Genomic DNA, 26,982 nt, shown 5'->3' with positions numbered 1-26,982 from the left:
ACCTATGAAACTATTTAGCTTTGAGTAGATGTGCTACCTACCCAATTCTAAGCAATGATATATTCTCTAAGATACCTGTTGGACCAGCTGAGAGAGTAAATAAAGCTTGAAATCTGGTGAGTAAATTAGACTACCTGATTCAAGAATAACAATATCTCATAGTTTGGTGTCACGATATTGTGACATTATATATCAACTGCTATAAGCTACTTGAATAAGGAAATATACTATTGTGAGCTTTCCCATATACAGCATATATATATATATATATATATATATATATATATATATATATATATATATATATATATAGATAGATAGAGATATAGATAGATAGACATAGATATAGATGTATATAGATATATAGCCACTCTGTATGTTTTTATGGCTGAGTGTAAAGGTCAGTGAGTGGACTCCCGACATGAACAAATGATTTGCTAAGAGCTGACAGTGATCTGCCTGAAAATGCCGGGGGCTAATCTGGAGGCAACCAGCATATTCATAGGTTCATAGGTATATACCAGTCTAATTACCATTAGGGCTCTCAAAAGCATAGCCATGCAACCTAATGTGACCCGTAAATTTAATTTAGATTTGATTTATAAGGGGTGATTTACTGATTGTCTCTGTCCATCAGAGACATAGGAACCAGACCACGGCTAAATTTTCAATTAATAACACAAAACCCTCTAAAAAATAATGGAAAATCAAATAACATATTTGGTTCTCCACTATTTGTAACACTGGTTTTGTGTTATTAGTTTTTTTTGTACAACTGGTCATTCAGTCTTGTTTGTTTTTTGACTTTCCAATTACCCATCCATTCTTTCCAAGCTGCACTTAAATAGAGATAGGTAGGAGCTCTGCTTCATATGGACGAGGAGTCTCTTCCAGCAAATGGGAATTCTCAGAGAAACATATCTGTCTCTTCAACATGTCCTATTTATGTTGCAAGCAAAATTTAGGTCTAGTAGTTCTGATGCTGTTTGTTTTGCAGATGTGCAAATGAGTTCATCAAAACAAGGTCGAGGGATATCTTGTATGCTAGGCAAAGATCACCTCTCAGACGTCTGTATGATACTGAGTAAAGAGACAGGTCTCCGAGGTTATCGGTTTACTCCCTCTATTCTTTTTATAAGGAACCTTTATGGATGTTCCAGTTGCTGCATGTGTCTGAGAAGGTACATACCGAAGGGGCATTATACTTTATGATGGGTCTGATGAAGGCTGGGTACAGTGGTATGATGACTTCTCTGGATCTAGATGACATGTCCTTGCTTATAAGTTGAGCAACATAGAAGGATTTTCTTACTACCTTGGATGCATGTTGGTCAAAGGCATGCTTACTATCTACATGAGTTCCCAGATCCGCAACTAGTGAATTAACTTTTAAGTGTGTTTTATTGATGATGTAGTTACCCAGGGTGGCAGACTTTCTGAAAGGTACTATAGTACATTTCTTGGTATTCAGTTTTAAGCCATGGCTTTGACACTAAATGTTTGTAACAGACCTTCCTGTAGGGTGTTCTCATCTTGGGGGGAATTCAATAACTACTCGCAGTTTGGCTTCATCTCTGAACTTGGTTGGCCAGAGGCTTTTGACATTGGCTTTGACATCTGAGAAGTAGATGCCAAAGAAGAGTTGGCCTAGCAAAGAGTCCTGGGAGACTCCACTGGTGACTGGCCTCTTATTGGAGGTGGCCTCACTGATTCAAACCTCCTGGGTCCTATCAGTGAGCCAGCTAGCTATCCAGCATGTTATAAAGGGGTTTATACCTAGTTCTATAAGTTTGTTGAAGATGCCCAGGTGATATTGAATCAAATGCCTTAGCCAGATCTAGGTAGGCAATATATACAGTTTTCCTCAGAGCCATTGCCTTTGTGACTGTTCCAAAGAAATCTGCCAGACTCAGTAAACATAACCTTCCTCTGACAAAGCCAAAATGGGATGGATCCAGTGTCTGGAGGTCTTCTATGTCCTTGTTGATATTTTCCATGCTAATTCTTTCCATGGCTTTACAAATAAGGCTAGTTAGAATAATGTATCTGTAGTTTCCATGATCTGTTGAAGGTCCTCCCTTATGAAGAGTGATGACCATCGTAGTCCTCCATTCATGTGGCACAAAGTCTTTTTAAGGCTAGTTAAATAATGACTGCAGGAGTCCTGAAAAGTTATATTTTATACTATTCAGGAGGCATTCTGGGATGTTATTGGGGTACACGGAGGCCATGTCCTTGATTTTAGTGAGTGCAGCCAGTATATGCTCCCTCGTTATAGTTGGAGGTGTTATGTTTGAGGGTATTATTGGTGAGATGGTTGAGGGTGAGAGGTGGATAAAGTTGGAAATTAATTTGTCTACTAACGTGTTTGCTATTTTGTTAGGCTCAGTGAATGTGGCACCAGTAACCACCAGTTCAGCACATTGCTGTGTACTGCCCTTGAGGTTTCTGACATAGCTGTATTATTAATGAGAGGGGGAATTAGATGATACTAATATGAACGATTTATTTGCAGGATACATAGGTAGATGGTAGGCAGTACAATGAAGTAATACCATAAATTGTTACTAGATATTCCATTGTGAACCATTTCATAGGATCATAGGATTATAGGAGTTTACTAGGCTATTGGCCCTGAGGACCTTACAAGCCTAGCCAAGAATTTAGCTCATGTTCCAACAAGTCAGCACCCTATGCCACTGTCCAGTAGGGACATAGGTAGAATACCAGGGGTGTATTTTTTGTTCCCCATCCAGTTATCCATGTTGCTCTTAAAAAGGTTTACTGAGGTACTCTGCTTTACATGGAGAGGGAGTCTATTCCACAAAAGGGGCAATCTCTGGGACACATATCTGTCCTGCCAATGAGTCTTATTGATGTCACAGACCAGGTTGAATCCTCACTTGTGAGTTATTCGAGTGGAGCTTGACTTGCGGATATGCAGCGGTCCCATCAGGACAGGGTCTGAGATTGCTTTGTATGCCATACAGAGCTCACCTCTGAGGAGTCTGTAGGACACTGAGTAGAGGGACAGGGCTTTTAGCCTATCTGTGTAAGGTAGATGTTTGAGGCCCTGGATTCTGTGAGTAAGGAATCTCTGTGGTCTCTCCAGCTGCTACATGTGTTTTATGAGGTACATGCCAAAAGGGGCATTATATTCAATAATCGGTCTTATAAGGGAAGAATACAGGGATATTATGACCACCTTGTTCCTGGAGGAGATACTCTTACTAATGAGATGGGCCATGTCAAAAGCTTTCCGTACAATGGAGGCAATATGGTGGTCAAAAGTCAGTTTGCTATCAACCTGGGTTCCCAAGTCCCTCACGACTGATTGCATGCTTAGTGCCTTATTATTAATGTGATAATTTGTGGGGATGTCATGCTCCCCAAAACTGATGATGATGCATGTTTTGGCATTTAGTTTGAGGCCATGTTTCTGGTCCCAGTCATTTGTTTGGGTGAGACCCTCTTGGAGGATGTCCACATCACTAGGGGAACTGATGACAGCATCCAGCTTGCAGCCATCTGCACATTGGTCAGCCATAGCCCACTAGACTTGGCCTGCAACTCTGAGAAGTACATCCCATTTCTCAGAGGCCCCAAGACTGATTCTTGGGGTACACCATGTGTTACAGGTCTACTACTTGAGGTGGCTTCCCCTAATTGACTGGGAGGTTTCATTCAGTGAACCAGTTTGCTACCTATCTTGTAACATATGGATTGATGCCTAGTTGAAAGAGTTTATCTATTATACCTGAGTGGGGAACAGTATCAAAGGCCTTTTCCAGGTCAAGGTAGGTGGTGTGCACCATCTTCCTCTCGTCTATGGCCTTGGTAACTGTCTTAAAGAAGTCAACCAAATTTAACAGACATGACCTCCCCTTGACAAAACCAAACTGTGTGGGATCAAGTGTCTGTTGGTTTCCAATGTCCTTGTTAATGAGGTCCATGATAATCTGCTCCATGGTCTTGTAAATCAGGCTAGTTAAGCTGATGGGTCTATAATTTCCTGGATCAGTGGATGCTCCACCTTCATGCAAAGGGATGACAGTAGCTGTCCACCGCTTGGCTGGGATGAAGCTGGTACTCAGGCTTTGGTTGAATATGGTGCCTAGTGGTGCTGCAAGTTCCTGCCTGAGTTCATGTAGGATGCAGCCTGGGATGTTATTGGGTCCCATGGAGGCTGTATTTTTTTGCCTTTGAGAGGACAGTGATGACTTGCTCCCTAGAGATAAGGGGAGGGGGACAGGTGCTGGGGATGTCCTGTTTTACTGATGGGGGGATAGAGGAGTGAAGTTTTCAATTAACCTATCTGCCAATAGGTTGGCTATATCTACAGGGTTTGTGTATGTGGTGTCCTTGATCACCAGTTCTGAGCATATCTGGGTGCTTCTCTTGAGATTGAAAACATTTGTGAGGAAAGCCTTATGATTGTCTTTAGTAGATGTGGCCAGTTTGGACTTTGCTTTGGAGGATTTCACTAGTGCTCTTATTTGCTTGTTCAAGCTAAGGAGAGATTGCTTCCAGTTAGACACCTGTTCCTAGACAACAATTTTTTTTCCTTTTATTATAGAGTTTATTTATTGTAGATGTCCACCCGACAGGCTTAATCTTCCTTGAGGATGATGAATTCATCCTGTCTGGTATTCCTTATTTCCTGCAGCTATATAAATGCTCATATAGTACTTTTGTTTAAGTATGGACATAAGTGCCAGTTTCTGTGGAGGGGGAGGGGGCTGGGAAGCTGCTCATACCCTCCCTCAGGAGGTTGTAATTAGCTTTGGAGAAGTTTTTTTTGTTTAACCCTAGCTTGGGGGGGGGGGGGGGGGTCAGCTAGATGGTGACTTTGAAAGTGACTGCTTTGTGGATGGATCTTTTCAGGGATGATGACACTGTAGGGATGCTGAGTGGTTACTCATGTTGGTTAATACCAAGTCGAAGATATTTTTACCTCTTCTGGGGTGTCAACCAACTGGTCCAAGGCATTTGCATTGACAAAATCAAGGAATTTCTGAGCATTTGTGTTTTGCCATGAGTATTTCTTCCAGTCTATGGTTGGATAGTTAAAGTTGCCCAGGATCAGGGTAAAGGCTTGAATCTTGATAGAGTCGAAGAGGTCCAGATAGGTGTAGTAGGCATCTTGAGTCAGAGTTGGAGGCTTGTAGCTAGAATGATTTAAATAGGGGTCTTATCGATTGTTAACTGCACCTGGAGTATTTCCTGTGCATCATATTGTTTGACCAGCCTAGAGGTGTGTATGTCTTTTATATATATTGCAACTCCACCTTTTGTTTTGCTGCCACAGCTTGGGGTCTGAATGAATAATAGGATGAGTAACCTGGTATGGCTGGGGTGCTCTCCACAGTCTTTGAACCAGGTTTCTGTGACTGCATAAATATCATCTTGTTCCAGGGTTAAAAATGCTTGCAATGAGTGAAGTTTCATGTTTAGACTCCTAGTGTTTAGCAGCATAACTTTTAATTTAAGTTTTGATGAAATTTTTTTGTTGGTAGTTTTGACTTCATGGCATTGCCTAAAAAAGGCACTATGACAGAGGCAAGAGCTTTTGCCAGGAGCCTAATGCCCAAAAGAGACAGATACAGGCCATTTCTAGCAAAGCATCATGGCTTGTCAGTCATGTCATCCCAGGCTGTCAGGTACTGGATCCCCTTTTAATGACACCAGAAAATAAGCCAGTTGTTAAAGTCAATCATTTTCTGTTTGTATTGTGGCACCATTCTAGGTGACATAGAATACTGCTTATGGCTAGGGACATACCTGCCTGGGACACATACTCAGCAAGCTCGATCATGTCTCTCTTCATAGAGTCCAGGGAGGTACATCTCAAGTCATTCATTCCAGCATGGGCTATGACAGAGTCATAACAGTACCTGTTGGGAGACGAGTGCATTGGTGATATCGCAGATTCTGGCACCCGACAAACAACTAACCGTGACTTCCTCCTTATCCAGCCTGGTGAGGGGCACATATGTGTGTCTTGCAATGGCTCCCCTGTGAATAATATGTTGGGTTTATGTTTAGGCTTTAAAGGCTGTGAAATACAATGTGTGGACTATGTGTGGTGTGTGGTATGGTGGTCAGTGGAGTTTGCATGCGTTTATGCCTTGGCGGTCTCTTTTGTTTGGGTATGCTTTTGTTTAGGGGCCCCATATATGTTGGAGTGTGTTGTGTAGGTGTGGGTGGTGTTTAAGGTGTGGTGTTCATGTTGCCAACCTTCTCAGTGTCAAGTATACTGGTCTGTGAGGGGGAGAGCAATGACACTAGGTGCTTGATGTATTTGCATCTCTCACAAATTGTGTTCCTAGGCGCTAGTAGTAGAGGATAGTCTGTTTACATGAGGCAGTTGCTACACTGTCTCAGGATGCCCATATCAACCAGACTGGTAGGAGAAAATGTAGGAAATTGTCCATCCATATTTGTCAGAAACTGAAAGAGCTAAGAGGGTAAAGGGAGAAAGGTCTACGAGTAGTACTACTAGATGATAACACAAGTGCTACTAATGGAAAACTTGTAGCTGGAATACCTCAAAACCATCAAAAACCATGCAGCTGAAGCTGTGGATGCTGCAGACCTGTATCTAGACTATGCTACTCAATTTTAAGATTACGAACTCAGTAAGACAAAACTCACAATGAAGCACAGATTAATCACTTATAGTCAAATGAATAGAACTTGCAGTATGAAAAAATACAGTTAAACAGCAATGAAATGTCTCCATACATTAGATTCTATCCATTGAAGAACCATAAACATTGAAACTCCTAGAAATTAAGAAGCAACCCCCCCATGCACACACACAAACATACACACACTAAAAACCCAGTCTAAGAGTTTTTGACAGGAGTTAGTCCTTATGCTACCCTATGTGGGGATTGTACCCCATCACTCCTGCAACTTCATTATACTGACTCCAAGACTGCATAGCTCTGATGAAAGGGAAATCGTTTCCACTATGTAATGCCAATTGCTTCTTCTTCCTCTCCAAGTTGCAACCAAACACTGAAGCAGTACTGGTTAATGATCAGGCTGTACTCAACAAGAGGGGGGTTCGATATGTCAGGCAAGATCACTGGATAGTCACTGATCATTTGAAAAAATAGGGGTCTCATTCACTTAGAAACACTAAACTACTAATGAAGCCTGAAAAGAGATTTAGCAACCCTGAATGTATTTCGATCAGAATTAAAATAGAAAATGTTGAGTAAGCTCCAGTAAAAGCACCATATCAGTAAACTATGTAAACAACCTACAGTTACGTGTTCTTTTAATGCTGGCTAGCAAAGTGGGGCAAAAGAAGTGTAAACTCAACTGGAATGGCAAATGCACGCCCAGTTCTTGATTTTAATCCACACACACAACTTCTCTAGAAAAAACTAAGCTGCTTTTGCAGTAACGGCAAGAGACATGAGCGTTTTAATGACACATTATTTTTCAAGGATAAGTTTTAAACCTGTAACATGGATGAGGAGCATTTTCAAGGATATTTCATAGTGACTTCTGTTGAAAATATTAAAGTCTATTATAGCAATCATCTGTGTGATGGCTAATATGGAGCAGAAAATGTGAACATAACTGTCCTGTTTCCGTATATTAACTGTGACTCTGATAAAGGCAAATCTGTAAAGTTCAGGTAAGGAATTTATCAGCAGAAATCCTTCCTTCTAAATATACTTAGCTGCTATATTGGAGATGTGCAAATAAGCATTTAAATGGTAGATCAATGAAGTCCCACTGCAGACATTTAAACTGAATATTATTCCGGAAATATAATATCATAATAATTACTAAAAAGTATTTTAACGTCTGCACACACATAATATTGCAGTATATAGTATTATGTTTGCATATAAGTAATAGCATGCCAAATGATGGCATATAGTGTAACTCCTGCAATGCACACTGTTTATCTATATGTATATTTATCTAGCGATATCTGTGTATATTTACATACATACATCTATTCATATATATAAACATAGATATGGATATAAATATATCTAGAGAGAGTGATACGCACGCATATATTAACAAGTGGTATGAAAGGATGTCCAACGACCTGAAAAGCATAATGTAGATGATCACAGGACAGCAGAAATTTAATGGGCCTTGTAAAATTCTGAAAGCAGCGTCTTAGATGGTGTCCATATGAATGATGAGAGAAGCTGTCAGAAGGAAGGAAGTGGGCCTTTCCATCATTGCCTGTATCCAAATGTCCTGGTCCTGCTTAGAAGTACTGAAAAAGAAGCTCAGTCATGACAGGAGTGTGGAGAAGTCATACCTCAAGAATGTTTTTAAAATAACAAAATTGTGTTTCAGACCCAGGCTGACCTAAGTAAAGATAAAGAAGTATAGTGGTAATTGTTTGCAGGTTAATGTAACATTTCAGTCAGTTACTTAATCTGATGGACAAGGCCTGCTATCGTTGGTGTCTGAACTATCTGGTGTTGTGAGCCATCACTCAGGCTGGAAATTGTAGTGAGACAGAGGCCATAATGCTAAGTCTATAATAATGAGGTCCAGACAGAGATATTGAAAGTCCAATACTGTGTTGCGGTAGCATAGGTAATATGCCTTTTAACTGCTACATGAAAGGTGGGGACGTGTCCAGTGGATTGGGAAAAAGGAGTTATTATCAACATCTTTAAGAAACTGAACAAGAATGCCCCACAGTACTCTGCCTCCTTAGAAAAGACTGCCCCATAGTACTATAGAAAATATACCAGCTGGTAGTCAAACCTTGTGATCAGAAGAGCTGACCAACTATCTACCCTCACATAGCTGTGTGCAAGGTCAATGAAGTTTACTAATCAAGGTGATCTGTGAATATGAAGAAGGACTATGTCTGAAGCTGAGGAATGTGTAAGGCTCTATGTCCTGGAATGTGCTTCTGTGCCATTGCTATATAAAATTCTGTTCAGTGCATATACTTGATACCTCTTCGTCTATATTGAATATTTATTCTCTTATCCATATCACACATATTAAATCTGCCTATTAACCTAATCCATGCCATTAAAAGGTCCTTTGGTTTAGATCAGCTGCTGAACTATAAAAGAATAAACCAGCAAATAATGTTAAAAAGCTATTTAGGATGCACGGTTAATGAATCTCTTAATACTACAGCAAATCATAGAGTTTATGTGCACAGGTTTATGGGATTTGGACATGTTGTTGATGTTCATTTTATTGCTTATATGATCAGCTGCATATAAATCAGAAATGTATAATACTATTTTGATTACTCAGCAACATTGCATCAGAGTCAAACTTAGGGGATTGTTACTGTGTATTTAGTCTTTCCTTTACACATTAGGAGTCCATGTGAAGATGTAAGATGTGAGTTTCAAGAAAGTCCTTGATATTTGCTTTCTCTTGTAGATGCAATGCAGAAAATATCTTCCATGTCTGACTCCTTCCATGTACTGACTTTTGCAGAGAATATTATTTATTTCAAAGAACAAATGCATTTTAAAATTAATATTAAAAATGTATTAAGTGGGCACTCTGGCCTTTTTCAAACTCTGCCATCCATGAAATTAAGAAAAATTAATAATGTTATTACATCTCAATGTATATAATTAGAAAAGAGATTCCAACTGAAGTTTCTAATACCAAATGTAATGGAAAAACAGAGACTGATGATTGATGTGCATCAGGCTGTGTGTGTGTGTGTGTGTGTGTGTGTGTGTGTGTGTGTGTGTGTGTGTGTGTGTGTGTGTGTGTGTGTGTGTGTGTGTGTGTGTGTGTGTGTGTGTGTGTGTGTGTGTGTGTGTGTGTGTGTGGGTGTGTGTGGGTGTGCGTGGGTGGGTGTGTCTGTGTGTCTGTGTGTGTGTGTCTTTGTGTGTAGAGAGGTGTCAAAGCTATTACAATGTATGTGCTGGTATTGAGAATATTAAAGTGAATGGAGAGAATATCTAAATTCCATGGTCTGCATCATATTTATTATCACTTACATATTCTTTTGCATCATTTTTTAGTAGAAAGATAAATGCTTGTATGAGTGCTGAGTACAGAAGAGAGATTTCTTAAGCATTCATTTGAACTTAAATGCATGGTTAGTGACCTTCAGTATATAGACAAATGCAGAGTTTATGTGCAATAAACTTTGTAGCAACTAAAGGTGAAACATTTCATTTTTACTGCAAAAATAAAAAAAATATTCATTTCAATATATTTATAGTTCTTCTTAAAGATGTAGTTTATTTTGATTTTTCTTCTTTTCTTGAGTTTAGCACTCAGCTATATACAAAGTATGCATTTGTTTGCTTTATAATTACAAAATCCACTTAGCATGTCTGTTTTCTTCTTTTGTTTTTCCTGATGCATGCTGTTTTGCTTTTGACCCTAGAATCACAGTCCAGTGCCACGGTGGCCAACCCAAATGCTGGTGCTACTTCCGACACGTACTCCCAGTTCCTGGTGGAGCCAAGTGATGTGTACATTGTGAAGAACAAACCAGTGACACTAACATGCAGAGCTGTGCCAGCTACTCAGCTGTATTTCAAATGCAATGGAGAGTGGGTTCATCTGGACAAACACATCACGGAACAGGGTGTCGACAGCAACACAGGTAGGCCTTATTACTTTTCCTTTTTTTTTCTATATCTATATGCCTTCTGATTGACTTCTGGTTCCCTTCACCCAGCTTCACTGCACTGTGTCTGCATAAGTGTTCTTATCTATTCACATTAATAGCGGGATGACCTATAATCAGACTCATAGGTGGAAGGACATAGGGAGAAGCCTATTGTCTTGGTGGATGGAATGCAGTGTTCTAGTGTGTGCATTGAAGGCACATGGTACCTAACACATGCTGCACATTTAACCCATTCTCCAGCAACCACCGTACATGTTACAACTGCCTATTTCGTCAACTTGACCTCTATCATTTCAAACAAAGCAGTAGTGTGTCCCCAAACCTTCCTTCTGAGGATGGACAACATGCTGTCAGCCAGATTAGACTTCCTGAAAACTAGCTTTCAATGATGCTAATCAAAAATTAGTCACAGGCATCAGCAAAGGGAGCTCTCTCTACCATCTGACTTGGTTAGATAGACACTACTGTTAGACAAAACATTACATACATACTCAAGAACTAGGACCTAATCAGAATTGAGATACTGCTCTATAAAATGAGAAGCCAGTATGTAAACAAAATATGTTCTAATTTGGGCAAGTGTTTTATAATAATGGGCACATCAGTGAAGCAATGATATAGTTACACAGCTATATATGGGATCTAAATATAAAGGCAGCATGCATGGATGCACGGAATCTAAACACAGTAAGTGAAAAAGAGGATAGTTGTCCCCTAACAGAAGTAACATTTTTAAATACAGTTGTATAAGTCCAGTGTGAATATATTTAAAAATGAATGCTCATTTCTAAACAAGATATTCATAACAGCAACAGAGATATGGAAACTGTTTAACAAGCATGTGAGGGAATGTACTCTAGGTATAAATCAAAAAGGAGTATGCAGATTTATGGGGATATTAGCAAAATCATTGCATTATTGCTCAAAATTAGTTAACATATTAAAGGCAAATGGCCCAGATGCAGTCTTAACAAGGGAATATATATAAATCTAAGTAGCATATGTACAAACGTAGGTGTGTGATGTAGTAAGGAAACATACAAACATAACTGCACACTTCTTTTTCATAATATAAGCAGAGTTGTACACACCTCTGTTACACATGCATAAATGCATCTAGTTATTGGCATAAGGGTACAACTGCATACTTTTGGCTGCAATATCAGCATGTACATTTTGATATGGTAATTTTGCACTCTATACTGCCTGTAGTAGTATGTGTCATTCTGCTATCTATATGTATTTAAAAATTAGGAAGCTAGCACTTAATAATAAAGGGATGGGTGGTATCAGAGTCATATTTCTTTGTGTAAGGGAGGTTTACTCAAAGACCTTGAAACTGTAAACTGAAATGATTTCAAATATACAACTTATGTTCCCATTGATTGTAAACCATTCTATGCTGCTGACATAATCTGACATAATTTGATGCTTTGAATTCTGTTTTAAAGTAACAACAAGGTGGTGTTTGCTATATTATTGATCCAAAAGCATTTTCATTTATGAGTGTTGTTTAATTATATAATAGTTTTGAGAATCTGTTGCTAGGATGCATTTATGGGAATTCTGTCTGTTGCTTTACTTAAAGCCTTCAAAGTTGCACCACTATAGTGCTCAGTCCTGCTGTCTTTTCAAGGTGAATTATTGATCACTGGCTCAATACTTGACTTTACTTCAATACTTCAAAGCCAGGTAACATTGAGATGAACCCTAAAAATCCTCCGGGGTACATAACCAATGGATGAAGCCACCATAGTTGCAGTTGTGTTGTGATGTCATTATAGAAGCATTGTAAGTTCTCTGAAATTTGCTATGACCTGTTGTATATTACTGTCATAGTGCTTTTAGTACACATCCATTGTAAACACAGCATGCTGTTTTGGAACAATTCCTACTTTTATAACAGCTGCCAAGGAAAATGTATGTAAATTGTTAAGTCATGACAGGCTGTATGTATTGTGATGCAATACACGATATGCATTCTTGATATGATTCATGGAAAAAATCTCTGTGTCACCACTACGTGCCACGTGTTACACTCTGGTGCACATGTCCCATTGTGTAATACAGGTGTTATAAACCGGAATTGTATATATTAATTAGAAAAATGCTGATGAACATAGGATAACAAAAAATGTGAAGTGTTCTTTTGTTTCAAATCTAAATACGCCCCTGTTCTAATAACTTGGTGGTTTGCTTCATGTGCTTCCAAAACAGAGCTTTGCAGAATTCTAAATCCAGTCAGAGAGAGGTTTTATATGTAAATATTCACAAAACGTAACTTTCTAGATGCCTTTTTGAACATCTGATAATGTTAACAGTAATGATCAAGAGTATACATGAAGATGGTTGCCATATTGCAAAATACAAACGATCTTTCACATCGCTGCAGACACCAGTGATCCTGGTGGTCCATGCTGCCTTTCTATCTGATCACTGAGGACCATCAATCACAGATCCTGATATTATATTCGTCGTAAAAGGTTCTAAAAATAGAATGTTGTGTAGCACCACCCACTGCTAATAAATAAACTAATCTCAAGAAGAAATTGTTTCTGTTAGTCAAAAAGCTCATGTAGCTGGACTATAAATCCTATATTGTTCCATTAAAAGATATATCAGCATGTTTGCATTTCAGTGCATTATCCAGAGAAATGGATTATATTTATTTATTTACTGACATTTGATTACTGGGAAAGTCCAACCAGGGAGGAGCCAATTTTCAGTGGAGGCCCAGGGGAAAAAAGCTCCAATGTGTTTCAAAACATTTTATTAACAATGATTTTAGAGTCTTTAAAAATAATACAAAAAAAAATGATTTAAATAATTATACCGAAATAGACAGACTATGAAAACATTGGTTAAGAATAGACACAAGTTTCATGACAATGATTATTAACAGAGAAATTGTAGCCAGTTTATAGAGAAATTAAAGGTCAGTTAGTATAATACAAACAGGAATTGCAATATGAACTAAGAGAAAAGTAGGCTTATGTTATGTTTAGAGAGAATGCCAGGGCAGAGAAACTGATAGACTAAGGAAGTGAATAGATATTTGTAAACATTTAGGATATTGTTTATCCTGTTTTTCAGCAAGAACAGAGTCAACTGGATTATATGATTTATAATTAAGATAAACAATCTTTCTTCTTCTTCTGGCTTTTTCCAGTTAGGGGTCGCCACAGCGGAACTCTGGTCCGCTAATGATTGGCAGTAGATTTTTACGTACCGAGTTGCCAGCCCTGACGTACAACCTTCAACAAAGGTATGCCCATTCATGTATGTCTCCACACAGAAGACGCTTTAGCTGAGAATCGAACAGGACAACGTCTTGCTGTGAGGCAACAATGCTACCGCAGCACCACCACCGCAGCTCCCTCAATTAAGATAAACAATAATAAGATAAAAAGGAATACAGACAAATGGTAGGTCCATCCTGAGAGATGCAAAAGTAAGTAAAACAAGACCTAAGATCTTGCAGGTTTTGGAGTTCCGATGAGTGCAGTATACTCTAGAAAGACTAATGAAGCAGATGTCTTTAATCTTGGGACATCTATCTATAACAGCTCTGTAGTAGCAATCAGATTATAAAATTAGAAACGCTGTAGGAAAAATTTCCAGGCACATCAAAGTCAAAGCTCTATATGCATACACTTTCAGGACTCTGAGTAGATACATTTCTGTATGATACACTATTCTGCTAACTTCCCATCAATGGAATGTATGTATTCCTTCCACTAACTTAAGGGATGTTTCTACTTAGTGACAGCCCAACCATTAATGAAGTTTTATCCTGCTTGCTAACTGTTGTCTTGCTGCGAGTGAATCATGAGTATATCACATTTTTTCAAGGGCAAGAGTCTCTCTACATTTTTTTCAAATCATTTATAGGGCTTAAAGAGCATACAATAAATGCATAGATTGTTTTGCAATTGATGTACATATTTTATGTATTTATTATTTATTAATTGAAATTAGATTACCAGGAAGCCCAACTGGCTAGAAGAACATTTTCAGCAGATGCCTGGGGAGAAAAGTTTCAAATTATTACTAAACATTTTAAGAACAATACTTTTACAATTTTCAAAAATAAAACAAAAACATCTGCAGTTTAAATAATTGTAACAAATTAGACATAATACAAAACCATCGGTTAAGAATCAATACAAGGTATATGGCAATCATTTAATATTTAGAGAAATTTTAGACAGTTTGTAGAGAAATTAAAGGCAAGTTTGTTTAGTACAAAGAGGAACTGCAGTATGAAATGTGGAGAAAAATGGACTTTTGGTATATTTAGAGAGAAAGTTGTGGAAGAGAATTTGATAGAAGTAGGGAAGTACATGAAGAAGGGAGAGTAAGCAGGTATAAGGAATGAAAAGGTACTTGTGCACATTTACTAATATAGGTTACCCTGGTTTTGAGCAAGAACAGAGGCCAAATTTTATGTAGGAAGTCTTTCAGAATGGTTTTGAAAGATGGTAGAGAGGGTATAGACTTTATGAATATAGGTAAGGAGTTCCAGACCTTAACAATCTTGTATGAGTGCAGAAAATGCTCAGCAGATTTGCTAGGTTTGTAGCAAGGACTTTTTGGTCAATGGATTACAATGACCAACTGGTAACATAGTTTTGTAGAATGATTTTTAGTGCTGGACAGGCAGATGGACGCTGGATAATTTTATAAGTGATAAGAAGTTGTGTATGTGTTTAGGTTTTTCAGTGCTGTACAGTGGTGGGTTCTGAAACTCGGGTTCTGCAAATATAACACTTGTTTTAGTTGTCTCTGCTTTTATTGCTGTATTCATTGCCTTTTACATGGATTATAATTGAAAAGGACCCTCATGTCAGTCCATCTGTCCATGCATGACACAAAAAAATAATTAGAGATGAGGAGACAAGATATGTAATGTGCTTCTGACTATACACAGAGGAAGTGCAGTCAACCTGACAACAGTGAAATGTTTTAAAAATGGATGAATGTACAGTGAACACATTGCCAAAAATCAGTAGAGCTAAGACCCCAGAGACACCTGAGTGATGCTACTGCCTTGTTTGCCAAAAGAGTACAACAGGTAACCAGTGTAATACCACAGTTTGTATATCTGAGATGTGATGGATGGATACAAATGGATTAATAAACCAAGAACATAGTCATGAAGTACAGCTGATAAACAAGTGTCATTCTAAATTTTTAATAACCAAAGAGCTGAACACAGAAAAGCATAGCTTTGAATGGCTGTGGCTTTTGGCTAGTGAAACAGAACATACAGCTATAAAAATAAATTGCCAAATGTTTAGGAATGTTCAGAGTTTGCTTTTTTTTAGATTATTTTTAAGGTTAGTAGACATGGCTTCAGAGATCCATTTTTAGCAAAATCATGGTTATAGTCAGTAAATTGAAATACAACGCAGAGATAAAATGTCACATGTGCTGCAGTTAGGAAGGCATTGTACTTTTGTATACTTGATACATCTAAATATAATGGGCAAAAGTGAAAGATAATATACTAATGTACCAAAGTACATATTTAAGGAAAATTATTTGTAACCAGCAAACTGGTATCAGGAGCTTTTGTGGTCTGCAGTGTACCTTCTAGCTTAAATGTTAATGATGTTTTGATTGTGTAGCATACATTTTGTTGCCTATTGCTGTATGCCATTAGACAGTTTCAGTAACCAGGATTTATTTCTGCTTGGGAGATTTTATGTACCTTTTGGTTATTGTGGAATGATAGAGATCCAAACTAACTGACTAAGTGTATTCTTAGTGCTTTTTTAATTTGGAAAAGTTGGGTTACCTTACCTTAGTAAATGACGTTTATTGCACATTGTTTCTTAGTCTGGGTCATCTCTGTAACGAGTCAATTTGGTCAGAGAAGAAAAGGAAAATGTTATTAAAAGCAAAATAATCCCATTATATTGCAGGAGTCATTGTTACTGTGGATATAATACACGTTCTGTTTCATTAAAAATGCATTGAGAAAGTGGAAATAATTAGTTTATGTAAATGGTTTTAAAAGTACAATGAAAACTAAAAGAGAAAATAAAAACAGTAGCCACAACTCCTACAACGTAGCAAAATAAACGCCTCACAAAGATAAGCAAATACAATGCACTTAAAGAAATGTCTGTTCACAGTCTTTGAATATTTGTTAATGAACATTTTAAGCATACCAGAATCAAAATTGCTCATGCAGCTTGACAGATAAGCAAAGCCAAAGAATGAACATCTTTCAGAAAATGGGAGGCAAAAGAAGCAAAGATATGAACATAGTGCAAGAAAACTCATAAGGTGGCATGAGAAAGGACTTATTTATTTGCCATAGGAAACATCAGATGCTTGCCTTCAAAAAAAGACATCAGATTAAATATATTGTATTTTGTACAGGAAAGGAAAACTCTGCAACTCCTTTTTAACCATTACTGACACATTGTCTAACAAGCAACTAAATCAACAGTCTTACTGAGACAAGTTGTATTTACCCACCTGAATGACTCTCCAGGTACAAGGCTGTAGAACGTTAACTGAGCTTCATTTTAACTGAATTAGTATTTGTCTGCTCCTCTGTCTGCTGACCTCTTTTTTTTCTTAAACTACTATGTATACACCTAAAATGCTGTGTCATTTTAAATAATTTAATAATCTTTATACGGTGATTTTAATATGACTAACTAGTTTGTTATATATCCTTTACTGGCCAAAACATAAAAAATATGGTTTTATATGAAACACAAAACCAAAACACATATGTATATGTGCATGTGCTTATGCATATGTACAAACACACACACTATACATATATATATATATATATATATATATATATATATATATATATATGGAGAGAGGGAGCATTTTAGTTCAACAGTGTTGTTATACTTTTCATTTTTTTTCTAATTTCAATATGAATTTATTTACAGGAAGGATGATAAAATGTGTTCTTCCTGGCAAAATAGGTAAAATCAGAAAAAGCAAACGAAAGGCAGTCTATAAAAGAGTACAAATAGCTTTGTGGAGGATAACAATTAAGAAAATCCTCATTCCATGCAGAAGAGTCTACATAAATTGTCACCCAAAGCTGGCCAAAAATATCCAAGGCTCAGATTTTCTTTTGACAGCTTCAGAGAACAATTAGTAACAGTCAGGCATCTTTCATTTGCTAGGCGGCTTGAAGATGCTAGGGATTCCGTGTGAATACACATCAAGCTTACTGAGCTTAGATTGAAAATACAGCTTGCTATGCCCTCATTAATCCTGTTTCTACCTTGTAAAGTATGCACGCACACACACACACACATACACACACACATACACACACACACACACACACATACACATATACAGATATATATCTGTCTATCTATACATATATATATATATATATATATATATATATATATATATATATATATATATATATATACAGAGAGAGAGAGAGATCTGTTGTGAACAACATACCATTTCATGTAAAATAGGGGTTCAGTCAGATCTTTGCTTGCCTTCTCATTGTTCCCCCTAATATTCTAGACTGTCAAAGCAGCCACTGTGTTGCATGAGTCCCCAACATAGAACTATAACTTTTAGACCCTTCTGATGGGTGTACGGACAAGACATCTCATTTGCATTCAGATGCTGCTGGCCTGGGCAGTGCACTGTTTGTTTTAAATTGGAGTGGTTTTAGAGACAAAGCCCACCAGGCACACTTGAAATTATTGTCTGCCTGTACAGCCATTGAGGAGGTGCATGGTCCATAACTAATAAATGATTCTCTGCCCAAAACATAATACTAAGGGCAGATAATATACATTTAATAATTTAACACTCTTATTTTATCTCTGAATAACTTCACGCGGTCTTACTTAACTTCCACTGTTGCAGTATATTGGGTGTTTCTCCCCTTCGAAAACTTATTTAGTATTGCTTGTGAGTCGATTTTCGCAACATCCATGGATGCCGTGAAATGTTTGAAGAATACCAGGGCTAGATGGAGGAGTCAGAATCCAAGATATTCTTACATTTTTTGAATTTCTGGTGAGTCTCTTCTATCTGTTTGACATTTAGGGGAGCTCCTCCATCTTTGTTAAATCAGTCAAGATCCATGCATTAGTGATGTAGCTTTGAATATATTTGTGGCTGTAAAAGGACATGCCCAAAAAAAGGGCTTGATTTGCTTTTTTGGGACAGTTATGTCCATTACATAATGGCTCTTTCTTTTTTTATTTGTGGTTTCAGTATCCTATTGTCTATCATGTAGCGTAAATACCAGGCTACATCCATACCACATTTACAATATGCTGCATTAGCTGTTAGACTAGCTTGTCGTATGAGATCTAGAAGAACTTGACTCCTGACAAGAAGACTTTCACAATTCTTTTCAAAAAAATACTTTGTTGAGGTAAGCTGGCACATACTTGGTGTGGAGTTCAAGAATCCTCTCCATAAGCCTCTGAAATGACACTGACACACTATGAAGGCAAGACATCATCACCTTATAATGGAAAAGGCCATCAAGTATGGAGAATGATGCTAGCTGCCAAAGTTACTGGTATTTGCTAGTAATCCTTAGTTAAATCCGGTGTGGACAGAAACTTAGCCTTGCCCAATATTTTTATCAAGTTTGTCCACTGCAGGCATGAGTAGAATTAAAGTCTGGGCATGCTATTCTGTTTTCTAAAATTCATTTCAAAATCTTATACTCCCATCAGGTTTTAGAACCAGGACAACTGGGCAGTTCCATTCAGTCAGTCATTCTTCCATGGCTTCCTCATATAAGCATCTTTGGAATTTCCTCCTTTATCACTTGCTGTTTGGATTCCGGCATTCAGTAGGAGTTTTCAGTGTACATTTTTATCGGGGTTAATCTCAATACTGTCTTCAAAGGTACATCCCTCATAGGTAAATACTAAGTTGGCTGCCCTTGTGGACCATTTTAAGCCTAGCCAGTTTTCCTTTTGTAATCAATCCCTGTACCTTGTGTCTGTGAGGTAAACATTGTACCAACCTCAGTTGTACTGAATTAAATTAGTTCTGCCATGCAGTTCTGAGTATTCCTGACTACCAATTCTGTAACGTCTGGTCTCTGGTGTGTTGACAGCATTACCCTAATTTTAACTTTATTTCATGCTGTGGAGCTTTAAACTTCTTCACTGAACATGCTCACTGTTGGATTCTCATTTCTTTACAGGACTTCGACACATTTATTCGATATATCTGTTCAGGTTTTCTTTTTCCAGTTTGCCTCACTTTGCAATTTGCTATATTTACTAGTTTAAACAATGGACACTAACACAAATGCTTTCTATTCTTCCTGAAACTATGTAAAATGAGCATTTCTATTGTGTGCTCATTACTCAGCTTCTTGTGATCTGTCCATGCACTCTGTAACAATAGCTATGATAGTTCAAAACCTGTCTTGACGTTCTGTGTAATATTGTATTCCACTTTTAAAAGAAGAGATTTCATTTAGTCAGATTTCCCTTGCTATATCCTGCATGCCTGCCATACAGTAGCTCAGAGGCCATAGATCCATTGGAGATATGGGTAATTCTCTTACAGTGAAAATGATGTATGGAAGCAGCTAGTGTCAGTTTTTGCCATGTTTTTCTGTAGCACTATTGTAGCACTATGAAGGATGGATTTCAACGTTTTCTTAAAACATCTCCTGCCCCCCGCATCTGTTTGAGAGTTGTATCCAGAGGTCTTCGGCTACATAGTCCTTGCATTGCTCTGGATGAGAATGGAGTGTCTTGGTCTCTAAGGATTTGTCAAGAAATTCTAAACCTTATAAAAGTATAACACCCTGGCTCTGTGGAACACAGGGATAAAGTCCTGACTGACCCAGGTGACTGGGGTTCAAATAGTAACTTCAGAAAAAGAAGAGGAAGGCAGGGAAGGAGAGGAATGAAGAGGCATGGTCTACTAACCTCTTTGATGTGGGATGGAGTTGGTTATGGGGTGCACTTACTCGGGGCCAAGTGTGGCAGTGGGATTTCCCCGTGGAGTTATTCTTTGGGGAGGCGTACAGCTGCTTAAGGACTGCCCTTTGAAGAAATAATGGAATGCCCTTTGAACTTAAACCAGTGCATACCCCCTCCCTGATGCATTAATGAATGCTTGTTGGACTAAGTCATAAAGTTAAAGTCAAGAACCATACTCAGTGGCTGTCTAAATGATAGTCCACCCTCCCAGCTGACCTGTTCCCAGTAATGGGGAACAAATAGGCTGACTGACCAGTATGGAGCTGATGAATGACAGGCAGGGCAAATGGAGCAAAACAAACAAACGAAATAAAAAAAAAAAAAAAAAGAAAGAAAATAATAACATCTGTTCCTTTGTCTCATTTGGTCATGATAGGGGACTTGCTATACACTAAGCATTTATTAATTTTAGGGTACTTGCTTCTGGGAGCTCTGTGACATAAAATGTGATTATCTGAATGTACTGCTGACCTTTAATTGACTTCACAAGGTCCAGATCCACTGGCTCAAATGGGACTTTTTTTAAATAGCAAATTTATCAAAGAGTTCCTAAATCCTAGGTTAGATGCTGCTTTCTGATATCAGCTGTAGAGAAATTGTTTTTATTTCCTTCAAAATACCTGGCCAGTAAAACCTAACCAAAGTCTTAGACTTTGATTTATCCATTCCAATATCCACCTGAAATATGGCTATGAACCAACTTCTTATGAGAGGATCAAAATTAAAAAAAAAAAAAAAAAAACTTTTGTTACTGTCTGTAAAGTTAGTCATATTTCAGTTCAAATTATGGACAAAACGTAAGGCTGTTCTGATCATGGGTCTGTCCCTCAATTCTTGATGTCTTCTGTAGCTGTACCTAGAGTATCCCCTTCCCCTTGGTCTCATATAAAATTTGTATGAGTTACGGTGAGCTCAGTCAGATCAGCATTACTCTCATCCCTACCCTGATGTGAGGTGGAGTTCATAGCTTCAGCTCCTACAAAGACTTGTATTATGAATTAATGTATTCTTCTTCTTTACCTTAATCCTACTCAAGAAAGGACAACGGATGAAATAAGTTTTCTTTGACCAGGGATTCTGCTAGATTTTCTGTCTACAGCTTATTACTATTTCTACTTATTCCGGCACAAAAGTTCTGCTGTGTACCTGCCTGATTATCTGCTTAAGGCTCAAGATGGCTGCATTCCTTTTTATTTTTTAATTGCTGGGACTGTCTGCTTCCTTCTGAGTTTCTACATTTGCTTCCTTTCTCATAGGTTGAGGCAATTTTCATCAGTCTCTTGTAACCTGAAGTCATTTTCATCAGTATTGACTATCCTCAACACTTTCTTTTTTTTTTTTTTGCCGCATATCCATAACTGTGAGCCCTTTGTTGTGTGGCTGTGTATAACCCCCTCTGTGGTCTTACCAAAAGAATCTTGTTGTCAGACTCATTTTTCACAAATGTTATTTCATCCAAATACAAACTTTTCTGTCTTTTGAAGTTTTATATTCCACAGCTTTGTCTTTTTAGGACTATGTACCTCTTTCAGTATATCTGGCGTTGCCCTTCCTGTATATTTTCCACAGTTCTTTGGAAACAGGAAAGTCTTACCCAATTATTGTGTCTTATGTAGACAGAGATGCTAAAGCTGCTGGGTGCAGTACTTTGCTTAGAATAGCTTGAATTTCTATGGATTATAAAATGTGTCATTTTTGTCTCCATATTCTCACATTTTTAGGTGAGGGCTCATTTCATTTCCCTACACTAGCACCATTCCCAATCACCCCCACTTACTCCAAATTTATACTAGCAATACCACCACCCTATCAACACATCCAGCCAATCACTTCCAGTAACACTGCTCCCCCCCAGCCAACAAATGAAAAATAACCTTCCTCGTACCAAACCCTCACCTTCTCTAACCACTGCACAGCTAAAGCCACACCTTGGCTAATGACTAGCAACCACTTTTTTAGCCCCATATAATTAACACAGGCAAACCCCTCTGATTACTCTTCTCAGTCTGCCACTCTATTGATCTATAACCCTAGCCTCTCCATTCACTCCTGTATCCTCAATGTAATTATCTCTTTAAAATTGCACATCTCCAAATCCAGGAAATCATCCCCTGCCATGCACACAAGCCAAGTATTGTTCCCCCATGATCTGTCCTCCTTCTGTCCACATCACAAAGCCCAAATGTTGCACCTTCATTCTGTGTCTTCACCTTCTCAGTACCTTCAGCACCCCACACATACATCAGCCAGGATTCTTACCCAGCTACTGCTAGACACTCTACTCATGAATTGAGCATTAATTCCATCCTACTACTATTAAATCTCTCTCTCATCAACTTACCACTCCAATAGCACAACACTCAAACCACTAAAAAGCAAATACTACTCTGAAATCTAACACAACCTACTACACATTTTATATACAGAATTTCTCAAATATATCAGCACAACAAATAGACTACTTATAGACAATTAACACAAATTTAAATTCCTCCATGTCTCCCTTTTAGCCTACCTGTTCCTCCTAATCAGTTAATACATACATCTAAAGCCTGGGGCAGAAGAATCATAATCCTGGCCTTCTGCAGCTATCAGAATTTAATTCCCTATCAAATATGTTTAGTATCTCTAATCATATATTGCAATAACTAATTCATGTAAATCTTAGAACTATCAGCATTAACATAACAGAGGTTCATGCAGTTATGCCCCATTACTCCTCTGATCTCTTTGTAACCACAGAAACCTGTGTAAAACAATCAAAAATGACAAAAAAAAAAAAACACCCCTGACTTCAAAATACTTTGACTAGATATAAAAAAACAAGAAAACAAGTGGTGTCACTGTACGGTATAAAATACTGCTGATCTCTCTCCTCGCCATTCTAGGATACCAACATTTGATCATGCTGAACTCCTTATTTCTCTGCTTAAAGTTAAAACACACAACAAATTAACCATAATAGGCTTATACATACCCCCTGGCAGAAATATCCCTATCACAGAAGACATCCTGTGCTGGGTTTCTGCCAATATTCACCAAACTAACTATCATTCTTGGAGTTTTCAATATAAATTAGCAAGCAGTGAACTCAGCTAACACATCCTTGCCAATAGAACTGTATGAGTTCTCTCAATGGACCCATACTTCTAGACTTCACAAAAAAACCTTCAAGGGAATCTACCCTTGATTGTATTTTTACATTCTCACCAGAAAAGATAGCATTTTCTGGCACCTAAAAACAGTAGAAAAAAGCACCTGGATAGCCATTTCGACAGAATCACATTTATTCAATGGTGTGCTGTGCTTTATACCCTTGAATAAACGTGATTCTGTGCAAACGGCTATCCAGGCACTTTTTTCTACTGTTTATTGGTGACTTTTTGGCATTTTCCTACTTTTACTTTATTTTCTGGCACCTAACCAGACACCCTAAGTTATCACCAATCATATCATTGGACATCAAAATCAACACAAAAACATCACCATTATAATCTACTTAGAAACCTTAGTAACTTCAACAAAAACTCCTTCATCACTACTCTAAAACAAATCAGCTGGAGAGTTCTCAAACCCTATTACTAGATCATAATGTTGATAACTTTAACAAAACCTTCCTAATCATCCTGAATGAACAAGCTCTGATCCTTGGCTGTCTAGAAAAACAGTGTATGGCCTTGAGGGATAAGGCATGGAAGTCATGGCGCTTACACAAAACTCAAGCATCCCAAACAACAGAGATACCTAAGAAATCCTACAAAGCAAAGTATAAGGCATGATAAAAAATGTATGCAGCAACTTTCAAAAATTTAGGCTTTCTAGGCATCCAAAATTAATCTTCTGCACCCTGGCAAAATATCTGAATAAATAAATAACTACAGTTTTAGCAGACCTTACTACATGCAGGTCTGAGTTAAGGTTTGCACTTTCAAGCAATAGCAGATATTCTATTAAAACTACCAGTTATTCAGAGGTTTGCGTATCATTTTGAAACACACATTTTCATAAGTTGTTAGGCATGCCCACTTATATCTACTCCTTGCTAAGATGTCTAGAAATTTTCCTGCATCATTCACATTAGATTCTTACAAATCCCAATGTATGTTCCAAATCAGCCATCTGAGTCCTTACTGATTTGTCTGTCCTGATCGTCTAATAAATACATTTGTCTGCTCTGGTGAAAACCTCCTTTTTAAGATTTTGGTAATCTTGGGTGTCTGTATCTTCCTTAACCATATAAGCTTTCAGAGAGCCCATGTGTAATGTGCAGACAAGTTCTGGCCCAATCAGTTGAGGGCCAGTTCCCTCTTTCCAGATACCTCTTGCAGGTAATGATGCAGGTGTTGATCATCTTTTCCCACTTTCTTTAGTGATGGAATGGTTCTTTTGTTCTCATGTAGATGATGGATTTTGGAAGCTATCTGTTGTTGTATTGCAACCACTTACTGCTGCAAATTAACCAAGTGTCGCTCAGTAGCTTTACACCAGGCATTACTGTCTTCCTGAAGTTTTAGTAACTGCATTGGTAGCCATTTGTCTTAAATGGTTTATAACAATGCCCTTCACTGCAGCTTTAATAACCTCCTCCATTTTAGGGTCAAATATTGCATCTGTAGTTGACATGCAGACATATACTATTGGCAGTACACAGCAGTACCACTTCAGAATTGCAAAGCATTATGGTTGACAATGTCTCAGCTGCACAGTTCAAAGAATTTATATCATAAGAGAGATTTTTCAAACATTTTCTCAGCCAATAGGTAGTGCACAATTATTTCAGAGAACATAATAAACACTGTTTATATCTTCCTGTAGCAAAATCTGTAATACTTTCTTCATAGTTAATGGAAGGCATCAAAAATTTCCTGCATTCTTCACAAAATGTCATATTTCAGTTCAATAGTAATCACAGAGAAACTCGTGTTTCAAGATTCAGCAGGGGATTATTTATAAGTAGATAAACAAAATGTGCTACTCTTTGAAAAACATGTAGAAACATAAAACTGAAATAAAAGGTTGTTAATAAAACAGCACTTAGAACTTTCTATAAAATAACAGATTGGGATTGTTAATTTCCCATTCAGCACAGTAAACACCAAAGAGTCTCTCAAGGCTGGCACCAACATGTCCAATGCTTAGACATAATTTATTTTACAACCTTTACAGATCAGGTAGTAGCAATTACTTAGGAAAGCAAGACATTCAGTAAGTTCACATACAGACAAAGCAAACTGCACGGGTACGACAGCATTCATCTTACTGTTATGTGCTGGATAGCAGATGTTCATCGTGGTTCACGGTTACAGTCATTACTGTAGGGTTCTTCCTGCTGGCAGCAGCCCTCGATCAGCCAGAGTCCCAAAGTCGAGTCCGACATCGGCTGAAGTTGCTCCTTCCCTGACGTCAGTGCACCAGGGGTATAAGGACCTCAGCTGACGCCATTTTCCCCAGTCTTTCTTGCCGTGCAGTGCCCGTAGCAATGCAGTTCGCAAGTGCCGGTTGGCCGACTCCTGTTTACATTTGGTGACTTTTGTATCGACGACTTCTTATTTTAAGCTAAGTACCCCGGTGGGGAAACCTTTTTCTTGCTCCAGTCCGATGTTAGAAAAAGTTAATAACTGTATTTCTTGTGGGAAGCAAATACCTCATAAGAATTTTCACTCTTACTGTATACCTTGCCTAGGCCCTGACCATGACATAGCTAATTGTAGGTTTTGTGCTAGATTTAATCAACGCACTATTAGGTGTAGATACGATTTTGCCTTCCATTATTTTGGAAAAAATTTAATTACAATATGTCATCGGATTCTTATCCGGCTACCGGAGTGTATAAGAGGCGCAAGGATAAAGACAAGCCTCCGAGGTCCAAAGCGGACGACATTATTCAACCAGAGCCAGTTGCCGGTTGGTCAGTCATCAGTGAGACACTTTTGCAGCCCCTGTCGTCTGCCACTTTTGAACCGGTTGCCTGTACCAGCTCCCGAGTGGAGCCAATGGGGCCTTCAAAATTTCCAGGGATTGGACCTCCGGATACTGCTCCCTCAGATGGGTCCGGAGCCGCTGTGCAGGCACCGGCTTCTGAGGGGGTTTTTAGGCCTACAAAGCTTCATGTAAAGATGGCTCCAGTTTTGCAGACAAAGACAAAGACTAGGGCTCCGGCAAAGACAAAGCAGCATGCACAAGCACCTTCTGATCAGGGCCCTAGACCTCAAAGACAGATGCTTAACATGGCTGAAGACTTGTTGACTATGATCAGGGGTTTCCATCCCCCTTCTGACAAGAGACCTAGGCTAGAGCCAGATTATGATTCCTCAGATCAAGTTTCAATTTCTTCTGCTACTTCCTCTGAGCAGGATTATTCCTTCCCTCCTTATGAGGATT

At 38.2% G+C, this 26,982-nt stretch overlaps 1 protein-coding gene across 1 annotated transcript in view; it reads left to right on the top strand.

Moving 5' to 3' along the window:
• The first annotated feature begins 10,344 nt into the window (after positions 1-10,344).
• The window catches only part of UNC5A (unc-5 netrin receptor A), a 1,914,539-nt gene continuing 1,897,901 nt past the window's right edge, over positions 10,345-26,982 (top strand). The window contains exon 1 of the mRNA XM_044069905.1: positions 10,345-10,594. Within this exon, the coding sequence (XP_043925840.1) occupies positions 10,345-10,594 (250 nt within the window). The remainder of the gene's footprint in view (positions 10,595-26,982) is intronic.

Source organism: Protopterus annectens, chromosome 4.part0 (genome assembly GCF_019279795.1).
Source record: "Protopterus annectens isolate FY-2018-M chromosome 4.part0, PAN1.0, whole genome shotgun sequence".
Lineage (NCBI taxonomy): Eukaryota > Metazoa > Chordata > Ceratodontiformes > Protopteridae > Protopterus > Protopterus annectens.
Note: the sequence above shows the minus strand (reverse complement) of the source record. Positions and strands in the feature narration are given on the sequence as shown.